General features: G+C 35.8%; 1 protein-coding gene across 8 annotated transcripts in view; it reads right to left on the reverse strand.

Moving 5' to 3' along the window:
• PCNX1 (pecanex homolog 1 (Drosophila)) overlaps nucleotides 1-23,655 on the reverse strand; it is an 88,245-nt gene that overhangs the window by 33,924 nt on the left and 30,666 nt on the right. For 2 of the 8 annotated variants that reach the window (XM_017830666.1, XM_017830673.1), the window contains exons 7-15: nucleotides 22,927-23,059; nucleotides 18,190-18,374; nucleotides 10,899-10,989; nucleotides 9,158-9,215; nucleotides 6,839-7,056; nucleotides 5,606-5,759; nucleotides 4,918-4,950; nucleotides 3,686-3,857; nucleotides 128-238 (exon numbers count right to left, since the gene is read on the reverse strand). In XM_017830666.1, coding sequence (XP_017686155.1) covers nucleotides 128-238; nucleotides 3,686-3,857; nucleotides 4,918-4,950; nucleotides 5,606-5,759; nucleotides 6,839-7,056; nucleotides 9,158-9,215; nucleotides 10,899-10,989; nucleotides 18,190-18,374; nucleotides 22,927-23,059 — 1,155 coding nt within the window. The remainder of the gene's footprint in view (nucleotides 1-127; nucleotides 239-3,685; nucleotides 3,858-4,917; nucleotides 4,951-5,605; nucleotides 5,760-6,838; nucleotides 7,057-9,157; nucleotides 9,216-10,898; nucleotides 10,990-18,189; nucleotides 18,375-22,926; nucleotides 23,060-23,655) is intronic. The other 6 variants (XM_017830667.1, XM_017830668.1, XM_017830672.1 and 3 more) reach the window with 6 other exon arrangements.

Below are 23,655 nucleotides of genomic sequence, written 5' to 3' on the forward strand. Positions count from 1 at the left end.
GTTAAGTATTCTGTGTTTAGAGGACAGGAGTACAACTAATGTAATCACTAAGTTTTTTAAGTAGCATACTAATCTTGGCTGCTCCAAGCCTCGTGCTTTTACCGCTGACAGAGAACACAACACTCACCATTGCCACCGAAGACATGGATGTCCAGCTGTTCACAGAGATACATCACAAATGTATTCACCTGAGGCAGGAGACCAATGAAGAATACTATAGGGAAACATAGTGTAAACACTACAAAAGAAAAAAATAGTTGAAAAAGTGGTGAATATTAAAAATACATCATGATAAGTTCAATTTAAGTTCTAGAGTAACACACACCATTTAACTCAACATCACCAAAGTATTTCTATTATAATTTCTAAGGAAAATATATATTATGTAAAGTTCTACTTCAGTGACTCAAAACTGACTGAATACACAGATTATATAGACCAACAGTCAGAAGATTTCTTGTACTTTTGTTTTAATTGCCGTAGATATGGACACAGGCCCATTCAGGCTTTTCATTTTTATTTAACAAAGATCAGCCAGGAGTGTTTACAGACTAGATTTGTAAATTTTCACTCATTGTAAGTGAGGCTTATCTGCCTTAATTGCCTTACAGGAGCAAGCTAACACCAGCCACACTGACATAAGAGAGGCCAAGCATTCCACCTCTGGGTTTTCTGCTACTAATAATGTTTGACATTTTACTCATTTTCTCACACCACTTCTGAAATTTCTGATCCTAAATGACTCTTATTTTAATGAAAACAGCCCACTGTATGAATCATGAAAACTTCTGCAAATTATAGGACTTCAGAACACAAAGATAAATGAATGTCAGTTAATATTGATACAGAAAATGGTATGTCCCAACCTGTACATACCATTTAGTTTCTATTTTAAGGAATAAAAGATGCAGGAATAACAATCTTCTACACAAGTTCAGATATAATTCACATGCAGCAGCATTTCAGAAGTTCTAGATTCTGAGGGACAGAAGGATCAAATAATGAAAATAGCCCTGGCAGACCAAGTCTGGAAGTTTAGGGAGGACTTTCTACAATCCTATTGACTTGTAGCTTCAGTGATCAAAAGAAGAAACGGATTTTGAAGTATCCTGTAAAGCATCACAGTCTTAAATTTTTAAGTTTCTAATTTTATATCTGCAGAATGGTTGGACACTGAAGGAATTAGAAATATCTACAGTCATAGATATTTCTATAAGTGAGATAGATACTGACAATCTGATTTTTTTTCCCTATTCAGTGGTAAAGTTAAACAATGTAATTTAAAAACATGTAGGTTCCAGGCTTGGGAAAAACACTGAATTCTGCATTTTTTTACTTATACAAACTAGGAAATAAAAGACTACAGATCAGCTCCTCAGGACCCGAAGAAAATATTTTTTCAGAACTCAAGTCAAACTTTTATCTCAAATAATCACTAAAGGAAGCCTACACAGGAGGTAAATACAATGTTTTGTCACTGACAGGTTAAAAAGCTGTTTCCTGAAGGCCTGTAAATCGCACTATCTTGTGCCCATTGAAAACAAAGTTACTAGACAGATTGGGAAAACACAATTTTTAAAGAGTACCCCAGCAAAAAGCCGCTATTTATGAGGCTTTTACAGTCCATAACACATTTGTTCTGTAATGGGGACCACCTAGGTGAAAACTGAAAATAATTATTATAAACATGGAGTATATTTAAAGCAATTGATCAAGTCCAATATTTGGGACACAAAATATAAATTTATGCTAGTCCTCACTTGTCTGTTGGCAAGGATACAGCAATTATGTTATTTACATTAAGTTTGCTGTGCCCTGCACCTGTGTTGTTCTAGTAGCTATGCCTGGGAATGGGGAAAAAGGCAGCTGAGATTTTTACTTTGTGCTAACAAAGTATGTTTGCTAGCAGCCAGCTTGCTTTGCGATCACAAAGCTTTCTGAACCAGTACTTCAGCAACATTAAGAGTTTCTCCAAAGGCAAGGGTATGCATGTGTGGGGGGATGTACAGTGCAGGTTTTTATTTTGGTTTGGTTTTTTGGGGGTGAGGTGTGGGGATTTTGTTTGTTTGGTGTTTTTTAAGAAGAGTGAGCCATTCTGGCAATCTGATTTTTTATGAGGAGAACTGCTAAGAAACATGAACCACATAAGCTGCTGCAAGATAGCCCAGTAGAAGAGTAAAACATAAGGATCAAAACCCACTCAGAACTCTTGAACTAGGAGTTTTAAAAGCTAATCCCAAGATGGACATGGCCTGGTGAAGATGCCTCTACATCTTTTAAAACTGGTAAAGACTCTTAAGTACTTGTAAAAGGTAGCTCACTTTCATGATATGACACACTATTTACACGTACATTATCTTATGGGGATAGGGCTATGCATTATGGCAATGACTCCAGGTAGTAGAAAAGGGAAGAAAATACTTTCAAAATTGACAGAGTATAATCAAGAGAAATTAGGGTAGTTTTATATCTTGAATGAGTCAAAAGTATCTTCTGTCTTCTTTTTCCATCACAGACACAGAATGAAGTATGCCAGTACATAAATAGAGCCAAAGAATCTGTTCAAAAGCACCTTTGAAAGTGTTGGGACAATACTCTGTTCATACATACGTGGCTTCGACATTTTCCCTCTGAACATTTAAATTCACATACAGACTTACTAGCAGAAAGTTGAAGGGGGAAACAGTATAAGGCATGAAATTCAGGATGTTCTTAAAATTAAGTAATAAAAACTAATACCCAAATGCTTAAGTCAATAATTCTTATTAATCAATTAAAATTTTAAAAAACCCACACCAAGTTTTCATTTTTCTTGGACAGAAAACTGTCAGCATGCAGTCATAACATTTAGCTGCTGGAGTCTTTCATGCACAGATACTTGGACACAACTGAAGAGCAACAGATTTCAATATGGATGAATTCTTACAGATTTTGTTACCCCTCCCAAAGTAGTGACCGACAAAAGATCACCCAAATAATTTTTCTCCACTAAAGTAATGCACAAAGTTCCCGTGATAAGATGACTTTCACATGTTTATGTCCTCTCTCTCCTTTTGATGGGCTCTGCCTGAGATTACAAAGCTGCTACTATTTTCATAATTTTGTAAGTACACCGGGGAAAGGATTGTTGTTTTGGGGTTTTTTTATGCTGTTTGGTTTTTGCATTGGGCTGGAGGAGAGGTGTTAAATGCCAGCAGTATTGTGAATGCACTGTGCTGCTCAGAACATAATCAAAGTACCGCATACTGCCCAAAATTGTATTGCTGATAGGCCTTTTCTGAGAAGAGGCACATTAAATAAGACTTAGTCTGTCTAAAATGTGGGGTTTTTTTTTTAATTGTGTCTGTACTGTTCTACCAAATTGCTAAATACAAATAACCTCATTTACAAGAACTCCTACTTATTTGCCACAAGCCCCTCCAGAGTGAATGAAAGAGTTCAAATCAAAATGTTTCTTTAACTACTGAGCAGCTAGGTCCAAGCACAGGGTAACATATCCAGATTCAAGTTAAGAAGAAAGTTTAGGGATGAGGGCTAAGACACTACATAATGAAAAATATCTGTGACACCACATTAGAGGACATCTCTGCCATTTGCTAGAGCAAATCTATAGAAGGCAGAAGTGTTCCCATGAAGTTCTACTGTTATGAAGCAAACAATTCAGATCCATGAAAAAGCCACTCACCTATAACTAAGTCCCTGGCTGACAGCAGCAGTAATGGGTTGGTGAAAGCCATTCCATACAACCTGAATCTTGTTGTAGATATGTTTCTGCTGCCATAATCCAACAGCCAAATAAGACCACAACATAAACAGAAATATACAGGCCTACTATAGGCTATGATACGATTGTGACCCTGTTTAAAAAAAAAAACAAAACACAAAACCACCAACATTTGTTTATTATTAGAAGAAAAAGTAATTTTTACTCTTCTCCTACAGACAGCTTCAGAACCAAAATCACTGCTCATCAACTAATGTACTGTCATCTCAGTATAACCTAAAGTTTTCTTCATAAAATCCTTAAAATCCTTGCAGTGATACCAGTCTGTCTTTTTTTATGGCTTTGATATAAGAAAGACACAACATTCAGATTAAGTTAGACTAAGCTATATTTACTCTTAGCATAAAATACAGTGAAGACTATGTTGCTTGCAGGACTAAACGCTAGAGAAGCTCTGACTAGGCTTTGCAAGCAAGAGAGAATAAATCCATTTTAAAGAAAAAGCAATTAAAGTTTATTACTCAGATACTGCTCCTGCTGGGGGGTGGGGAGGGAATCTATTTGTGTGTTTATAAAAACACACAACCTCTTATGTAAAATAGTAAGAATTCCTTGCTGCAAAGGAATAATGCTTTTACATATTTTAAGACATACAAGGAATATTTTGTCTTGGCAATCTAGCACATGCACACAGAATATAAACATATTGTGCAACACTAGCACATGAACATTTCCATGCCCAAACATTAATGCTTACTAGAGCATGGCATACTCAGCTTATTATCACAAAAAATAAGGCAGTGTGCACACTAGGACAGCTGAATGATCTACAAGACTAGAATAGAACATCAAAGCTGTGTCAGTTCTTGCCAGCAGAGCAAATTACAACATTAAGAACACTTCTCAATATAATTGCTTGAATAATAAAGATACATCAAAAACCTAACATGGCATGGTTCCAGAGCAAAACCTCGGCTCAAAACAGGTAGGACATGATTTTCCAAATACAAAGAGTATGGCAGGGGGGAAACACAGTATCAGTTGCCTTCTCATACACTAAGGCAATTATAAGCCTTTCATGCCTTAGGAGAAGGCACATAAAAGAAATGCCAAAGATCAAACCAAAGTGATCAGTTCTCTGTAGAAGCTCTGCATCGGCAAGGTTAGTACAGCAGCACGTGCCCGTGACTTACATGTCGAGGGGAAGAAGAATCTGGCTGAACACTCTGAAACCAAAATGGAAAGAGGAAAGTTACCCAATCTACAGGTAAGTGTGTTTACCTCCACACACACACAGTTTCTTGACTGAAGTTCTTTTAACGTCTACAATTAATTTTACAATTGTCAAGCCACACTACAGCCTCTTTTACTGCTTTTTCAACAGTTATGAACTTAAATTCTAAATCTAATTTCCACCCCAACAGTCTAATCATAAAAAATAAACAATCATTCTTAGATTACAAATATACCATTAACAGTAGTCTAAAAAATTCAATAATCTGATTAAAAATATGCTTAGATATAACTGCTTCATATGAATGCATTGAGGTATATCCACTAAAAAAAAATAAAACCCCAAAGCAATAAAATTTCAAGTTCTGTTTGTAGGCTGCTTTTAACCAGTGAGAATGTGTTCATTTTTGGGAAAACAAAAAATGCAGGAGAACAATAAATTACAGGTTTTTTAACAAACATATGCAGAACCATTCTAGTGAAGTGACCTTGTATTACCATCTATCAAATTTTCCATGAAGCTAAAGTTTACTCATTTCTTTATAAATGATAAACATGCAGTCTTCCCTTAAAGCTCTGACTAACCTGCAACACCCAACCAAAGTTATATCTATAGTTCATAGAAAGCAAAGACAGAAATTAAAATACCTTCAACAGCGAGTACTGACAACTGGCTATTACCAGGCAGAACTGGAAGACCCAAATATCCTTGAAAAAGCCCTCTATAAGAAGTACAGAGCCCAGAAATGCAACTAGAATAGCTAGGATGACAGCTAATACATTTTCAAGGATCTCACGATTCCTGTATTAGAGGGAGAAAAAAAAAAAGAAAAAAAAAGATAGAATTAAAAGCTAACTATGTCTAGAAAAAGCTGCAAGGGAACAGTCAGGGTCAGAAGTTAACAAGAGTTATGCTGCTGGTAGCAAAGTAGTTAAGAATAGATTTGAACTTCCAGACTATACACTGTCTCTCAGCAAAGTTAAGAGCTACCAGGCTTTCAGTGACAGCTGAAAGCAATTAGTATCTTATAGAACTGGACTTCAAACAGCAGAAGATAACTTCAGCAGATAATTTCAGAAATAATTCAAATGTTTAACCAGAAGCGTGATCTGTAACACAAATCTATATTCAAGGCCCATCCAGGATGATTACAAGCCTGTAAAAAACACAAGCACGACATCTTATCTGTATATACGCTGTCATTCATGATTTTGTAATGAAGAAACTAAAAATACTCTCACTTGGGTAAGATATGCCAAGTGGAATAAAGATAATTCCCTATGATATTGGTAGTGCTTAGGAACAGAATTAATAGTGTTGCTCTGTAGACAGAATCACTACTCTATTGTTTATTTCAAGGAAGTTCATTACCAAAATATAAATACTCCACATATTCCAAAAGCTGGTAACCGAAGGTTCACCTTAATTTTATTTCACTAGGTAAATGCAGCAGAGACAACAAGTTACAGTACTAGATGACTTTAGAAAAATGCTTTGAAACAGCAGGCAAATTCTCTCTATTTGCTGAAACACTAAGTGCATGCCAGGTTCTAGACCCTTTCAATTACTTTTTGGACAAAACTATTTCCTAGCTTTAAAGATGAGCAATGAATGTCTCGTTTTGACCATTCAATTATCTTATTGCCCCACTCAGGCAAAGTGAGAGTTGGTTTCCTTTTTCCTTTTTTAGGTTGCTTGAGAAAAAAGGAGAGTAGCCTTGACTATTTTAGAAAAAATAGTAAAACTTTGTATTATTCTTTCACCTTTCGGAGTGCAGAAAATACGTACCATTCTCTACGGATAGGTTTATCTATATTACAGTTTAGTCATCATTTTTCAATCTTTGCTCTCCAAGGTCTAGTAACATACAAGGATCTCACCTATCAAATAAAGCCAGAAGAGTTAATCTATCAAAATTTATGCTAATCCAAAGCTTAGGCAGGATCCAAAAGCGATAGTACTGCTTGACTTTTTGAGCTGCTTCCTCTTGAGGTTGCATGTGGTCCTGAAGGTCAGGGCTCAGGTCAATATCTTGCTGCTCCAGTAGATCTGTATCCATTGTTAGCAGCCTGTTCAACCTGATCTGAGGAAGAGAAAGCTAAAAGAAAGTCAGTATTAACAAAAGCTCATTTTTATTTTATCACTGTATTCTACTGGAAACAGCTTTAAAGAAAACTGCTGGAATACTTTAGTTTCACTTTTGAGAAGTTATATGTTAAGCACTGTCAGTTCACAGGCTTCTACTTACTTTTCCTCTCCTTATCACGGCACATGAATAGCACTAGCAGTAATGACAGTTTGCATACAACACCATCATTTGCCATTTTACTACATGCCTTATTTAAAATGAACAGGTCTTCCAAGAACATTATCCCATTTACTCTGAAAACCTCAAATTTGAAGACAAGTAAACTGATACATGAACAGGAATAACATACACTACAAGAATATTCCAATTATTAATTTAAATAAATTACAACACATTTCTTATAGTCAGCTAACCTGCATGCAAACCCATGCTTAACGGTTCTTTTTGCATGACAAAGCAACATATGTGTGCACCAGCAGTCAAATTCAAACTCACTGAATCCAGAATACACTCAGAAATGAGCTTAAAAAAGCTCTGCCCTAAGCAGCCAAGTACTATTTATGACTGACTGCATCGCTCACTTATTTTGTAGTTTGTCACTCTACAGTACTCCTGAAAATCGCAGCAATACCAACAACCATAAAGGACATTTAAGAAGAGTACTCCATGTTAAAAAGTTACTACAGCATGTATGTGTCATCCAATTCACTTTAAGTTTCATTAACAGGCCAAGAAACATCTTAATACACTGCCCTTTATTCTTAAATAATATCACAGTTAAAACGTCATTTAATGGAAAAAGTCACAATTGTTTAAGGCAAAGAGTAAAATTTCAATACTCACCTCACCTTTAAGTGTCAAAACTATAGGTTTTAGGGCTTAGAGGGGTCTTTTCCTACAATTATCTTTAAGTTTAACATTCAATTTCTCTTTTTATAAATTTTTTTTCATCACTCCTTAAATCATCAGTGTATTCTAACTATGCTCAGCCAGCTTTTCCTTCCTAGAAAAATACTAATGAAAACAACAAGTAGGAACACTCTCTTTCTGATGGCATTTCAAAAATACAAAACATACTATTTAAGATAAGTTATGTCAGAAAATAGGTCCTTTTCTTGACAACTTCTTAAAAACCTAGTTTCTTAAAAGGTAGAACCACCATAACATTCATGGCACTAAAAATAAATTTCAGTGGAAATTTCCATTTAGGCACATGGACTAAGCTTTTACAGTCATGAGTTTGCCTTAAACAGAATCGTTCCCTCCACTGGGACTACACAGGCAAACCAAAAGCACAGGAGAGGTAATGCAGCCTCTTTTCTAAAGGTTACATTTTCAAGGGGGATGGTGGAAAGCAAAGGAAGTTCCTCTAGCAGACACAAAGTTAGAAGAGCACATTCTTGATCAAAAGTACAGTCAGGCAAATGCAGGTCTCTTGCTCCTCTGACAAATCCTAAAGCTGTATTTCATTTTCCTTCTTGATTAGGTCATTTAGTACTTTGATATGCTTCCTTTGGTTTGCTAACTTAAGAATCATGCACCATTCGCATTTTTTTCATGATACAGCAATATAAGACTTCAGAGTACAGATATGTCTGGACTTCACAACAATATAAAAGGTTTAAGATCACAAACTACTTGCAATATGAAACATAGTAAGCTTCTGCCCTGTTTTCCCAGTCACTTCTTGCATATCAATTTAAATTTTGTACAGCAAATTCCAATGACAGATTTATAAATTCCTTTCAGGGAAATTATTGAAGTTTCTCTTGTTCAGAACACAATATTTATTCTTTCTGCTGCTTGATAATCTTAGTAACAGACAGAAGGAAAACCTGTCCAAGTTGTACACATATCTCTGGAAACCTTTAAAAGGTATCTTAGAATATCCAATTTCCATGCAATTTTTTTTAATCACTATGCAGAAAGGTTAATTTATATATATATATATGAAGACATTGCAACAATAAATATTTTATCTTCACTTAAATCCAGACAAAATTCCTTCTTAGGAACAAAGAACTACTATATAGAATGATTAATCAGTGCTATAAAATTGGAAAGTCTTCTGATTTTTCACATGCTTTAAAAATATATAAGAAAAACTTACTAGATCATGTGGATAAAAGCGAACTGAGGTAGAACTCGATACGTGAGAGTCCGTGTCACTATAAGAACAAGGAAAATACTTCAGATTATATACTACATTTTATTTCAACAGGTCACTCTAATTTTCTAGTGTCCCAAATTAATTTTAAATCCTTGTGAATTTTATCTAAATATCCTTAAGTTTTTCCTTCCGTTACTTATTATAAGTACAGGTAGCTGCTTAGTCTCATGTACTGTGGTACCTTCTGTAGCTCTATTAAACCAGGAGACTCTAATCTTACCCTTAATATAATTTTCTCAACACCCAGTCCCTACGTTGCATAACAAGAACTACAATAATAGTAATGATTCTACTTGAACAAACAGATGTTTTATAATCTGATAGCTACTGATATGTAAACACGCATCACAGCTCTAAAGAAGTGCAGAGGCATCTATATGTTCACACGCCGTTTCTGTTAATTCTATACTGTTTTTATCAAGGTCCCAAAACTGCCACAAAGGGTACATACTTAACACAAGTGTACTGAGTACTTAATCTTAAATTGCTTTTCAAAAACTTCAATTTACACAAACTCAAACCTCTGGTAAGAAGAGCAAAATTACTTTGCAATTTCCATTCATTAGAGATGAGGAGAAATTTCTCTTACTGTATGAGAGTCCATATCCAACCATTGCTTTTTTCCCCCAATTTTGCATAGCTTTTGGATGTTTGTTTTCCATGTAAATCACATGGTTGTAAGAGTTGTATCAAATTTATGCAACTTTCCTTCAGCTCCTTGCCTTAAGATAAAAACATTCTTTGTTATCAATTTTACTTTACTGAAACTCAAGTATTTCTAAAGCTGAGATCTTATTATCTGATGTTTCTTCCATTAGGACATAACAGCAGCCATCAGCAAAGCCATTGCATTTGGAACATGCAAGCAGTAGAGGCAGGCATTGGCAGCTTTGTGCAAGGAATACAGAACTTTTTGTAGACGTTCAATTCCACAAAAACCACTTGCATACTCTCACTAGAAAGATTTGAACATGGGAGGTTTTATACTCATTACTGCATAATTCCAAGAGCTATTCCACCTACTCCTTGTGGGAATTATCATATTCAGCATGATGCAATAGCATCAGAGCAGTGCTACAGTGAAGTGGATTGGGGCAGGCGGGGAGGCACAGGATGTTTTGGGTTGTTTTTCTTTCTTCTGCCTCCTATCCCTTCAGACAAAGAAAGGGCATCTTTCCAACAGCAGATGAACTTTCCAGTATGTAGCTGGCTATTTCAACTGCAAGTCAAATTTTAACCTCAGGCATGTTAACACTTCCATGTATTGTTTCATGTCATCTATGAACTTGAGAACAAATTTATCAGTTTACAATTGCTTCATATTTGAAAGTTCAATAGCCATTATGGTCAACAGCTACCTACTTGCCCAAAACACGGGTTAAATCCTTTAACAAAACTTTCTACAAGCCAATCAAAAATGTATTTTTCAAGTTCTCAGTTTGGAAATGTATTGCTTAAGCTAACAGTAGTCTTCATTTTCTGCAGTTTATTTAAATGGAGAAGATTATTTACACAGTTAATGTCACCTTCTAGTAAAAATCACTTAGGTTGCAAAAGTATATGGATAATATTCTGTATTGATTTTTTAGCAGTCCATACTAAATGACCTTCTAAAATTAAAATCAAATATTTGGTTGCAGTAAGACAAGAATCATCACTCTTGACTGGCCTTCACACACACCAGATGTTGGATGCTCTTCTTGCAGCTGGCTCAAAGTTCACAAGTGACATGTCGCAGCCCCCTGTCTCGTAGAGCGTAGAACTGAACTTACCTAATAAAGAAAAGGTCAAAAGCAGGTCAAAATTTCCTAATGTTTCATCCCATTGGCAGCAGTTCCTATTCATTAACTTACTACTGAAATGAATTTAGACATCTAAATTTACATCAGTGTCAAAATATAAAATGTGATTACACATAAATGCATCACTAGTGCAGACAAGACGTGAGCTACTCTTTCATACCATTTTACATAACATATATACTGTAACTGCATTACTGAATTAAAGAGTTTGTGTTTACATGATGTCACCATTAACAAAACAGAAGCCCAGTGTAAGCCTTTCTTTCCCCTTAGAGAATAACCACATGAACAACTTGCGATGACCAGCTTCTTCAGTTCTTCCCCATCCGCAGTAAACAATCAGTAAATCATTAGCTACCAGCATTTAAGAACCGTGACATTTAGCTACAACAGAGATAATCTGAATAAAATTCTTTCGAGAAGCTCATGTCTATTTGAAAAGAAACACAAAGACTGAAAGAAGTGCCCAGAGATGCTTCATAAGTAGAAAATAAAAAAGGAATGTGAGGCAGAGATTTATTCTACAAGCCAGAAGCAAATGCTTCAGTGTAAGAACAGAAGACTGCAAACTAACTTCTGAGATAAACCATTTGGACTTACTTCCAAAATACATAATTTTTAAAAGTAGCCAAAGACTATAACTCAGATGATAAATTACCTTATTCACAATATGATGTTTTTACAGTGCCCTTTTCCCAAAATAGTCTGATCAGAGAGATAAAATAATTTCCCCTGAAGGCCAGGTTCAATGTATTTCAGCTCTGAATACACAGAGCTGATTTTGATATTGTGAGTTCATATGAAATGTTCTGCCAACTCTTCCATCTCTTTTAGCTTGAAACCCTTCTTAAGCCATGATGCAAAGCATGCAATATTCTAAGATCAGCTTATACAAAATAAAAAATCCCACTCTAGAGCATCTGAAGAAAAACTGTATACACCTCTCAGCTGTGTGTCTTGCAGCTCTTCCTTCTGCTGATAGAGGATAACAAGCAGCCCCTGGAGGAACACCTAACAAGATCAGAGCTTCCAGTCTTTACCCTCTCTGTGAGAACATAATCTGCTTCTGATACAGTGGGTTTTGATTACTATTTTTTTAACACACTGATCCTGTTCCTGCTTCTTTCTTCAGACCACAGACAATTACGTTTGATTTAGAAGTGTTTGAATCTTAGCAAGTTAAAAACCTCAAACTAGATTATTAAAACCAGTGAAACTAAGAAAAAATACTGGTATATTGAAAATTACCTTCATAAAGCTTTCTAAGCTTTCTACCCTCAGAGGGAGCACTTCACAAAAAACAGCAGCCACGCTCAGACCAATCATTCTGATAAGACAGTTTGCTACATAGTTCACGAGCCACGTACAGCGTGTGTCAGAGTTCAGTAACACAACAGCTCTCTCTCCATATCCAGTTACTTCTGCTACAGGCATAAGTACAAAGTTCACTTATTAAGGTTTTTTTCTCAATAGCTAAGATTTTAATTAAGTACTTTAGTTAATTATCTTTTGGTTTTTAACAGGTAGTGAACAGTTGATGCTGATGCTTAAAATTTAAACTAGAGCAAGATATGAGTAATCTTCCCACAGCTAATAAAAAACCTTGGCTATGTGGGTTTATTTCTTAACTGCATCAGTAAAAAGAAATTTCAGCAGCAAACATGGAAATATTGGATAATACATTTCAGATTCTACTCAGGACACTAATATGCATAAATTATTATGGAAAAAACTCCTGAGGAATCAGCCCTTAAAAGAAACAGAGAAGCTTGTGTAATTTCTTCATGTTTTTACATTACTGAATAGAGATCCTGGAAATTAAACTTTCTAACTTTTAAATTAATGAAATCCTGGTAACAGAACTCAGAATATACTACTTGGTCATATAACTTCCCATTCTCTTGGGCTGAGATAACAAATCAGATATATTTATTTAAGAAGAAGTTTACGGAACTGTTACACTCATGAATATCTACAGTTCCCTCTCATGCAACTCATCTTTGAATCTGTCAAAATTTACTGCATTTATATTGTTGCTCTAAGTACTGCACTGCTGTGGTGCGATGTAACAAACCTGGTTAACAGGGAGGCATCAAACAAACAGAACACTTAATTCCAATTGTTTATACACAAACTACAAAACGGACTCAAGTTATGCCATACTTGCAATTTATCCACCTAAGCTTCCCACTGAAAGTTAGCTCCCTGGCAAGCAAAGGACAGCATCTCAGTAAAACAAAGTTGTCTGCCCATTTTTTTCTTTTGGTTTTTGTTTTGTTGGGGTTTTTTGTTTGTTTCTCTTTTAAATAGAAGGGCTTTTCAGAAAAGCCTCAACTCATGTGAGACAGAAAACTTGACAGGACCGTTCATCGCTGTTGAGGACACAAACTATAAACTGGGACTGGAGATAACATGTCTAAGCTCCAAAGTCCTACAGTGAATACCTTTTTAAGCTTTATGAGACAGGAATAGCTTCCTCACCGTACACTCAAACTCTAATGAAGAATTTCAGCACCCACAAGATTCAATACATATGGATATACCTATCATTTTTATTACCCTAGTGGCTTTCTCTCCCTCCCATTTCTACGTTTCCCGCAGCATTCTCTGAAATATTTTTAATAGCATCCCAGTGAATAAGCTTAAGAAAATATTTTCTTTATCTAAAACCTGTAGTTTTATCAAGTTGTGAACAAATAGGAGACTCCATGTTTGTTTTACCAATCAAGAAATACATTCAACAGCACGTTTGCCCACTCAACAGAAATGTTTGTAACTTCTGCACACATAAACACACACACACACACACACACACACACACACACACACACGCACACACAGAGAAGGGAGAGCTGTAAGTTCTTTGCAAATCCAAGTCACCCAAAACTATTCTATTTGGACCAGGTTACAAAAAACCAAATCCAAGTCACTGATACTCAAGCACACAGATCCAAAATGCATCTTCGTTCTGACACGAAAAGATGAATGTACTTCCTTTGAAAAAGGTTTCCTTGTTCCAAAAGACAAAAATCTCTCATCACCACATACAGAGACAACCACGTAACAGTTCACATGGTATGAACTGGTGTTCCCACAGTTAAGGGCATCAGTGAAAGCAACAGGCCGATGAGCTTACACAGGTGAAACCTGAAAGACTTAAGTGGCTCAGGATCCAACTAAAATGATGCTCTGATGGTTTCCTCAGCTAAGTTATTTTCAGTTTATTTCCCAGTTTTACAACTAATAAATATTACTTTGTTTCAAATCTCTCAGACTAGTTCAGAACGTTACAAACACTTATTGACATGTTAGATCAAGATATATTAATCTACTGCTTCAGTCAGTATTTTTTAAATCCTAGTCAGCAAAACCAAAGCCATCAGCATTTGAATACTCTGTAGAGTGCTAGGAGCTTTATTTCCAAAAATCAAAATTTTACCTTTATCTATGATATGAAGACTTACATGTTTTCAATTAGAACACTTCAAAGCAGTTCATTTTTAGCTCCTATATGAAGTTTCTCAAAAGAATAACTTACCTATCATGCTGAATTCCACACACTACAACAGGGATATTTTTCATAAGAAAAATGAGAAATTAATATTTCTTTTCTATCTGTACCTTTGAAAATGCTTCCACGTCCATCCTAAATAGATTACATCTATTCAATAATAAAAAGGTACTGAGGAACTGCTTCTAAATGATTTTTTAATCAAGTAAGTAATCTGTGTATATATTTTTCTTTAGAGAAAAGTTTTGATATTCAAGACCATCCAACTGCCTTCATAAATTAGAATACTTGAATAAATATGAAAGATTAATCGCTTGCATATAAATGATACAACCAGAAGTGCAGCATAGAAGCATAATTGTCTTGTAAAGCTCCAGGTGACCAGTCCTCTTTAAGTACAAAAGCAATATTCCTGAAGAAAAAAAAAAGTCATCTAGCCAAGGACAAGGGGCTGTTATTTTTGTTATTTTATTTTACCCCAGTTTCAGAAACTGGGCATCTGTTCTAAACGCAGTACTTCGATTCCTACCTACTTCACAAATTCTAATTTGAATTTAATCAGCCTTCACTGCAAGGACTGAAAAATCCCACTCATCACCCACATGTCTCAACAATCAGATATTACAGAGAAGAAAAAAAGCATTAGTACTGTCACGTTGTGCTCTGAAAACTGTCATTCACCTAAGTCACAGCATACGTTTTGTTGCTTTCTGTATTTGTATTATATTAATCCTGCCTATAATCATGGCATTTGGTTTGCCAACTTTCCTTTCTTTCCTGCATTCCTTCTATGATTTACTTCATGTTTACTGCTCCACATCAAACTCCTTTTCCATCCTTTCAAGTTCCTTACCTCTCAACCCTCAAGAAACAACAACATAATTAATAAAAATCTTCCTACTTTGAATCTGGAAGGCTGAAGATAATGACTCAAAGCATCTTTCCTTACTCTCAGGACAATGCCTAGTTAAAGATAACTGTACAGTCACCAGATCGAGTGTAGGATGGGTATAATACTGCAAGGTTCATCCTTTGTAAAATAAGCCACCAGAATTCAAGTTAACAGGCAAGAAACTTTAAAGTAAACAAAACCAAAAATGTGTGTCTTGTTAAGAGCTGCAGCTTGACATCAACACATAAGTGGAAAAAATGAAGAAGCAGATACTCCATTAGTAAAGAAAAACAGGAGCCCTAAATGTGAGAGCTTTTAAAGTAAATTAACACATGTCCTGCTTGCCTTTCCAAGAGAATGTGAATTAAGAAAAAGAACTCATATATGCACTGTACAGAGATATATAACCCCATCTACTACATTTGTCACCCATATTTCCAGTTGCTATAAACCAGGTTTTGTTTCCATGTATTTCCCCAGTCTCTATTTTCAGTATTTTTTCTGCCCTGGGCAGTCACAGTGATTTCCACAGTGACAAGGAAGTAGTCATATCTCCTGCAGTTTTAATTTTTATTCTGATGCTGTTCAAGGAAAAAACAAACTACAACCTTTCCCCACCCCCAAAGCATAAACAACCTAAAGTAAAGTAACGGGGTTATCTTTCACTGTAAGGTAGCTTGGGATAAGAGCAAAACCTTACTCATAAGGGAAACAGAAGTAGTGTTACCCCATCCCTGAATGACGATTAAAAACAAACCCAAAATAAAAACAAACCATGTACCAGTTAAAATACTTTCCTTTCTTGTCAGGTCTGATAAAGGAATCATACACACGAAAGGTTGCACCATTCTGCCAATTATTTTACTCTTAACAAAAGAAAGTACCTGTCCCACAAAGCCTGCTACACAAAACTAGAAAATTTGATTTTCCTTAAATAATATAAAACAGATTCTGCCTAGAATACCTGCTTTCCCTCAAAGGTTTCTAAACAGATGCTCAGTGTTTCAGAACAGGGAAAAAAAATCCCTATTATACATCAGATTTTCACCTAGCACATCATGGAAGTTTTGTGCATCCCCAAGACAACTGTGATGTCCCATTTAAGTGTAAGCACAGTACAGGCAAAGTTTCAGAAGAATTGAGCCATATAAATTTCTGAAGCCTTCAATACACACCAGATGCCATGAATACGCCTTTTTAGAGAGCGTGAATACCACGCTGAATTTCTTAAATGGTCCACTTTGATTTCTGCTATAGCATAGGAATATAAGTTCTTAAATAACTTAGACTTACCTAGATTGTGTATTATTTCTCAAATTCTATAAAACTTGACTATTATTTTGGGTAAGATGAACTAAATCCTTCAAGTAACGATGGCTTCAAGAATATATTTCAATGTTAACCTTGGACAGATATAACCAGTATCCCTGAATTCCAGAGTTATATTCCAATATTTTTTCAAACAAGAAATAAGAGTCCTAATGAAACAAAGAAATCTGCAGTTTCATGTGATAAGCTTTCCTACTTCAGAGACACATACAAGCACTGAGAAGTCTCAATTTTTTTAATCTAGTCACTAGTAAAGCAAGAGAATCTAAACCGAGGTAACTAGATTGTGTGTATTTAGTACATCTGTAGTTACTTTTTTTAAAACATCTCAGAAGGACAGGGCTGTTTTCAGTTTTGTTTGTATTCAGTTTTTCCTTATATTGAAGCTAAATGATGCAGAAGAATGAAGACTCAGTCAAACTCACATTTAAAGAGTTGCCACACACTGGAAACTCTTCAAGTTTCCCCACTATTGGGGTAAGATGGCAATTCACTTATCTTTTAGTACTGGGTTGCAGTAAGGTCTGAAACAAGTGTTTTGTCTGAACAAACTTGTACTTTTAGGTTATTACAGCTGACAGTTGCTCAAAATTCTGTCACTAATAATTGTCAGTTATAGATGCCCATTTTGATAATTCCAGGAAGAGTTACATATTAATGCTGAAGTCATAAGTAATTCAGGCCACGTACAGACAGATGCAGAGATCCCTGTCAAGAATTTTTCCACATCTGCCCTTGCATTACTGTGTGGCAAGAGATAAGTCACTTATTAGGACCATCCCCACTTCCTTCTCCCTAGCAATTTTATTAGCTGTATAGAAGTTAATTAAGAAGTTAATGGTTAATACCACATAAAATGGACCATGAAGAACTAAGAGGCACTAAAAAGCTCTGTAAAATGATGACATTTGATATAAGAAAGACTCCAGATTTCCTTCCAATATGAAGCTCCTAAATTAAGGTGTGTATGAAAAGCAAAGCACTTATTTACATGAGCATTTCTTTTCTGAACAGCAGTTACGCAACACTCATCTAAAAAAAAAAAAACAAGATCAAGAATTCCTAGGGACCATAACAAGCAGTTTTTTCAGGAACCAGAAGATCCCCAAAGCCTCAATCTCTGCTCAACTGCCTGCAACACTGCAAGAAAAAAGTTATTTATTATTCATTTTACATTGTTCAAGTCAAGAAAGCTCTCACAACATCATTACTTGTATCTATGCATTCTTGGAGATTTCCCATCGTGCATTTCTTAGAGAAAGTGCCTGGAAAGGCGACTGACAAAGGCAAGTAATTGATGACCGATATGACCTTCCTAGAAACACACCTACAAGATTCAGAAACAAAGCTCAGGTTAACTGATTTCCACCACATTATTACCAACAAATCTGCCGCATTAAAACTTCCATGTCACCAAGGTTACATAAGGCCTGCATACCAAGTTCATCGTGCAAACTGCTACCGCCTACAGCAGATGCAGTGGCATGTGATGCTTCTAAGTGGACACTCCCATTTCTCACCAGCAAGGAGGCGCTAGCGCCGGGCACAGCTGCCTGGGAAGGGGGGCGGGACTGCACTCTGACCTGGGAGGAGGACTGCTGGCCTTGCTGACCATCTTGAAGGCTACGAGAAAACACGCATTGGGGACACATTACCAGGAAGAAGTGAAAAATAGCTAGAAGTGAAGCAAAACAAGATTTTTCAGTTTAAAGAGGAAAACCTTGAAAGAGTATAGCATTAAGCAGTCAATTATTAGGGTTAAAGTAACCCATATGTTCTGAATATCTGGACACTAGTTATAATCTAGAGATACTGTTCCTATCAACTTCTTAGAAGAAGCATTGCTTTCTAACATCTCCCCAAGTCATTTACAAGTATATTCTTATAAGTCTTAGTTTATTACTGGTGGTTAGTCTAGAATTAGGTCTCAGTTAGTCTACAATTAGGTCTCACCTGAGGTATCACCTACACATAGTAGTGACTATTCCAGTCTACTCACAATAGCTGGGGTCCTTTTTGCTTACTGAGGTATCACTTGGTCAGCTGTTTAACTAGCTGTTTGGGGTCTTTATAAGTCACAGTGACATCACCTTTCTTGTTATTAATCTGCACTCTAACTAGAAAACGCCTTTAAGGACTGTCAGCAGCCACGCACTACCGCGGACCTTGTAGATAATTCAAGTTATATGTTTGGATCCAGAATTTTTTTGAACACATTAAAACCACCTATAACAAGTTATTAATTAGCAAAAGTTTTAAGTCTATTTTGAAGTTGTTTTGAGAGTACAGGAGAAGTTTTATTACTCACCAAAACACAGGTTTTAAAAGCTAACTTGGGTTTCAGAGAAATTTGTACCTTTATAGCCATAAGCAGACAATGCTTGAAAATGTTAATTCTTCTCTTCACAGCCTTCTCATTGCAAAACTATTTTATAAAGCTATTTAACAAAGTCAGGTCTTTTAACAGTTTGTTTAATATTAAACATTTAATACTAGACATGGCAAAGTGTCAGAGTACGTGATGTTTACAGTTGATATCCCATCTTTGCAAGAGCAGTGTTTTCTTTATCGTTCATTTTGTGAACTTAAATTACACATCACAGTCATTAGCTGTGAAATTATTTTAGACATGAAAAAAGATTTTGTATTTTAAAGATTGTGTAAAATATCTTAAACATTCTCTTTTGAAAAACAATCTGTACCACCTGTTGCTTTTAACACTTCACTGTTTACAGTGTAATACTACAGTTGGCAAATGAGGTAACTAAAAAAAAAAAACAAGATCTTACTAAGAGTTGAGGGGCTATATCTGATGTACTTGCTTTTAACAATATTTTCTAGAACATCTACTTTTCAGTTTTTTTTGGTAGAGCATCACTGGAAAACAAAATATAGATATAAGAAGAGGTGTTAAGAAAAGCTCATGCAAAATAATGCAGACATGCACACAGCTCATGAGGAAAAGAACTGCAACTCATTAATTTATCATATTCTAACATATTTTAATCTGAAATTTAAATTCAGTGTTTTGCTGCTGTACACAAGGCTTTCAGTGAGCTATGCAGCAACAAAAGCTCTAAGGAAGCTCTTAGATGTGTCAGCCTTCATTGTCTCCCTTATTATCAGTAACACCAAAACAATGCTAAACAATACTGCTTTCCCTTGAATAGCAGGTACATATCAAAAGGTATATACACAGCTGCTCTTGGAGCAGTTATTCATATCTGCTACAATTAAAAAATCCCATCAAAATATCAATGTCAACTGATTGTACAAATATGCAATAAATGTGTTTATTCTCCACCTAATTAATAAGAATAAAATTCTGCTTCAGACAGTCACTTACACACGTGCATACACCATTGATTGCATGGGATGTCAATGCATACTTATTTTTAAAGTGCCCAAAACACCGTTGGCATTTAGGCAGGACAAAAGCAGGGGTGGATGGTGGTTTTATGGTGGGCTTTAGGTTTATTTTCATTTTTAATTTACCAGGCAAAGTACTCTTTTGTCTAATTTAGCATGAAACCAGCAGAACTTACTAGACCAGGTTTAATTTGTCTGTCCTTGCCAAAGACACACATATATAATGCCATTGTCTCTTTTACTAAACATTCCATAGAGGAAGCGAAAAGAAATTGCAATAATGGATAGGAAATTTAAAAAAAAAAAAAAAATCACATTTAGCTCAACAGGTTCTAGGGAACATCTCCACATCATCCAATTTTAAGACAGAGTTAGAAGACAGAAGATTAAAGTTTTGTTGGCAAGAATAAGAAAGTAGTAACATCAGGGCAACTAAAGATTAGTAAATCTAATACTCTTAGAAGTTTAATATCTGAAGTCATATGGATTAGCAATATCAGGAACTAGACTGAGGCAGCTTACCAACAGCATATACATCAGTACAGTTGCAGTGATATTTTGAAAACATCTTGGCGGTAAATGGCTAAAAATATCTCTATTTCTTCACTTATGCAGGATTTATTTTTTTTAAATCTTTCTTAAGGGTTTCCTTCTTCCAGCAACACAGAGAATTTACACTAAAATTATGCTACTCATATAAAGTTTTATTACAGACTATTCATCTAGAAATCAGAAGAGTAATACATTTTATCAGATACATTCCACAGTTGACAGCTCAAATGGAATTTTGTCAACAAATCTGAAAGCACTTTGCTGTTTGGTTGGACTAAGGCAATGTAACCCCACTCCAAGGAACAATCATTAACCATTACAAACAATGCTTTGAGCAAAGTAACCTCACTAAGTATTAATTCTGAATATACTTATAATACAAGTATTTTGGATAATGTGTGTCATTATGTTAGAGAGAGTACAGAGAGTTGTTTTCTTTTTTTTTTCTTTAGAATGGAACAAGTTTAGGTAACTGGAAGATGCTTAGACGAAATATAAGGCTAGAATATTCAATATGTTTTTTCTGCCCTTGAACATCTTGTCTGATTGAAAAGTTACTTCCACCAACTTCAGTTTTCTCATGATCTCTCACTGAAGTTGAACTTAAGCCATAGGAACCTTAATGACTGAACTAGCATGGGAAAACGAGGCAGCTGTCAACTACAGTCTAAAACAGAGTCCCTTATTTTCCCTGCTTTATACTTATTTAAGAGAAAGAAAACACTGATTAACAACTAATACACAGTTAAGGAGTTTTAATTAGTCTGCATAGCCTCTTATGAGGCAATACACAAAACTATATTGCCCTCTCTTATAAAAAAGGAGAAAAAAATCAGATGCAAGTGAAGGCAACTAGGTAAAGCAAAAGTGATCTGAGAAAATGCAAAGTTTTATCATCCTTCACTACGAAGTAAATCACCAACTTAAAGCTGAACAAGCTACATTCAGCAAGACCAAAAGCTTAACAAAAAAACCTGCAATTATGTGATTACTGCTACATTCTGCACTAGCTACTGAAAACACGTCTAACTGGTTTCAGTCCTTGATATGGCAGAAGTCAATCCTCCTGTCAGATTTTTAGATACCATTCTTAAAATCTCCCTGCCTGAGGAAAATTTAAAGGTTAGTCCTTGATTATTTCAGTGGTGCAACAAAGATGCCACAATTTCTCTGCCACCCTCTATTGTAAAGCATTTTCTTTTTATTTGCTCAGTTTCTATAGCTTTTTCTAGCTCAAAAAATTACACAAATATTCCCAAAACACAAAAGCACTCTGCTTCTATTATTAAAAGACAGCTTAGCATACAAAGAAAGATCATTAAGAATATACAACATATACAAGTATTCCCACCTATTTATCATATAACTGAAGAAAGAATTCTTTTGATATGTATGGGGGGGTTCCTTCTTCTGCTCACCAGATTCTGCAATACTATAGGCAACCAAGAGATTGAAAGATTTAAAAAGCAAGTTTAAAAACTTATTGTGGTTGCTGTTGCTACTGTTCAGGCTGACAGCTCAAACAGAGCTGCTGTATGTAACAAATCACTAGGCTCAGCACTGAAAGCAAATGGGCCAGTGAAGGTTAGGGACTCCTGGGATACATGTATACAGTACAGCTTTAAACATTGCCAAGACATGTAAACTGCCACATAATTAGACCTAATACTAAGCAATACTGTGCATTCTATTTACTTCATTATTTCTCTTTTGCTGTAAAAAGCTGCAGGGTATTATTCAAAAGGGTTTACCTGTATTTAAGATTTGGAGCCTCTGTTTGTATGACTCAACTCTTTATAAGGTTCTGTCGTTTTGCTATTATGCTTCTCTCTCACTATCTACAGATGTGAAAACCGTAGTACCAGGCCCTAATAGTTACTTTCTTAAAGGAAAGGAAAACAAAATGGGGAGTGGCGAATACTATTTTCTTCGGTTTTTCTCCTTGATTGAAAGTAAAAGTTTATAAAATTTTTGATAAAAAAAATCACTGAGTCTAAGTTTGTTAGCATTAGTTAACTTTTCTATCAATCTGAAAACACCTATAACATGTTAGAGACTGGCTATCCTGACTGTTTTTTAAATAGTGCCACATATACATGCACAATTCAACAAGCCCACAGTGACATGCAGTGACAGCTCAAGGAAGTTATGGTGGGGAAGGCAGTAAAAAGTGCTTTTCTGGCAACACTGGTGGGTGTGGGGAAGTGGTCTGCTGCATGCATGCTAAATATGGTGGAACATTTAGATACCCTACCTGAGGGGTGATCCGATGAGCAATGTAGGAGGGGTAGGGTTACTCCCTGCATTGTGCCGGCGTCGTACTGCCTGACGCCTAAATGTGCTGCGCTCACGACGAAATGTGACAGCCTCCTCGCTGGCTTGTGCTGCTGCATCAAGACAGACTTTAGGTCAAATCAGAACCCATCCTACGTACACAGTAACTTAAGACTGCTTTCTTCCCGCTGACCCTCCCCAAGTTAATGAACGTGACTTGCAACAACGAATCTAGCTTATGCCCTGACTGTTCAAATAACCTGCCTTAAGACAGGATCACGACACACAGTTATTAGCAAAAATCTGGGCGCTTGGGGGTTGTTCTTGCATATACAGATTACTTTTTTTTTTACCCCAGATCCAAATAGCCAGGTTGTAAAACAAGTTGGATATCCCAAGTCTCTTCCATTTACACAGGGCAGGAAGAGACAAGACTGATCTCCCCCTTTATCTCATTTAACAAATAATTAAGGAGAAGTCTAAAAGACAACCTAGCAAAGTTGTCATCATCTTCTCAATTTTATAACTTCTGCCAAACAGGTAGGGCAGAGGTTAACCTCATCATGACTCTTTCAGGAGACAAAAAGAGAGTCACTTTTTTTTCCTGGTAAGCAGCAAGGGATACATTTTGCTCATTCTACACTAGTTACAATATAATTTACAGAAGCAGGGGGTTGAGAATAAGTGAAAGAAGAACTTCTTTGTAAGG

This window comes from Lepidothrix coronata, unplaced genomic scaffold, assembly GCF_001604755.1.
Source record: "Lepidothrix coronata isolate B3197 unplaced genomic scaffold, Lepidothrix_coronata-1.0 Scaffold182, whole genome shotgun sequence".
NCBI classification, from domain to species: Eukaryota; Metazoa; Chordata; class Aves; order Passeriformes; family Pipridae; genus Lepidothrix; species Lepidothrix coronata.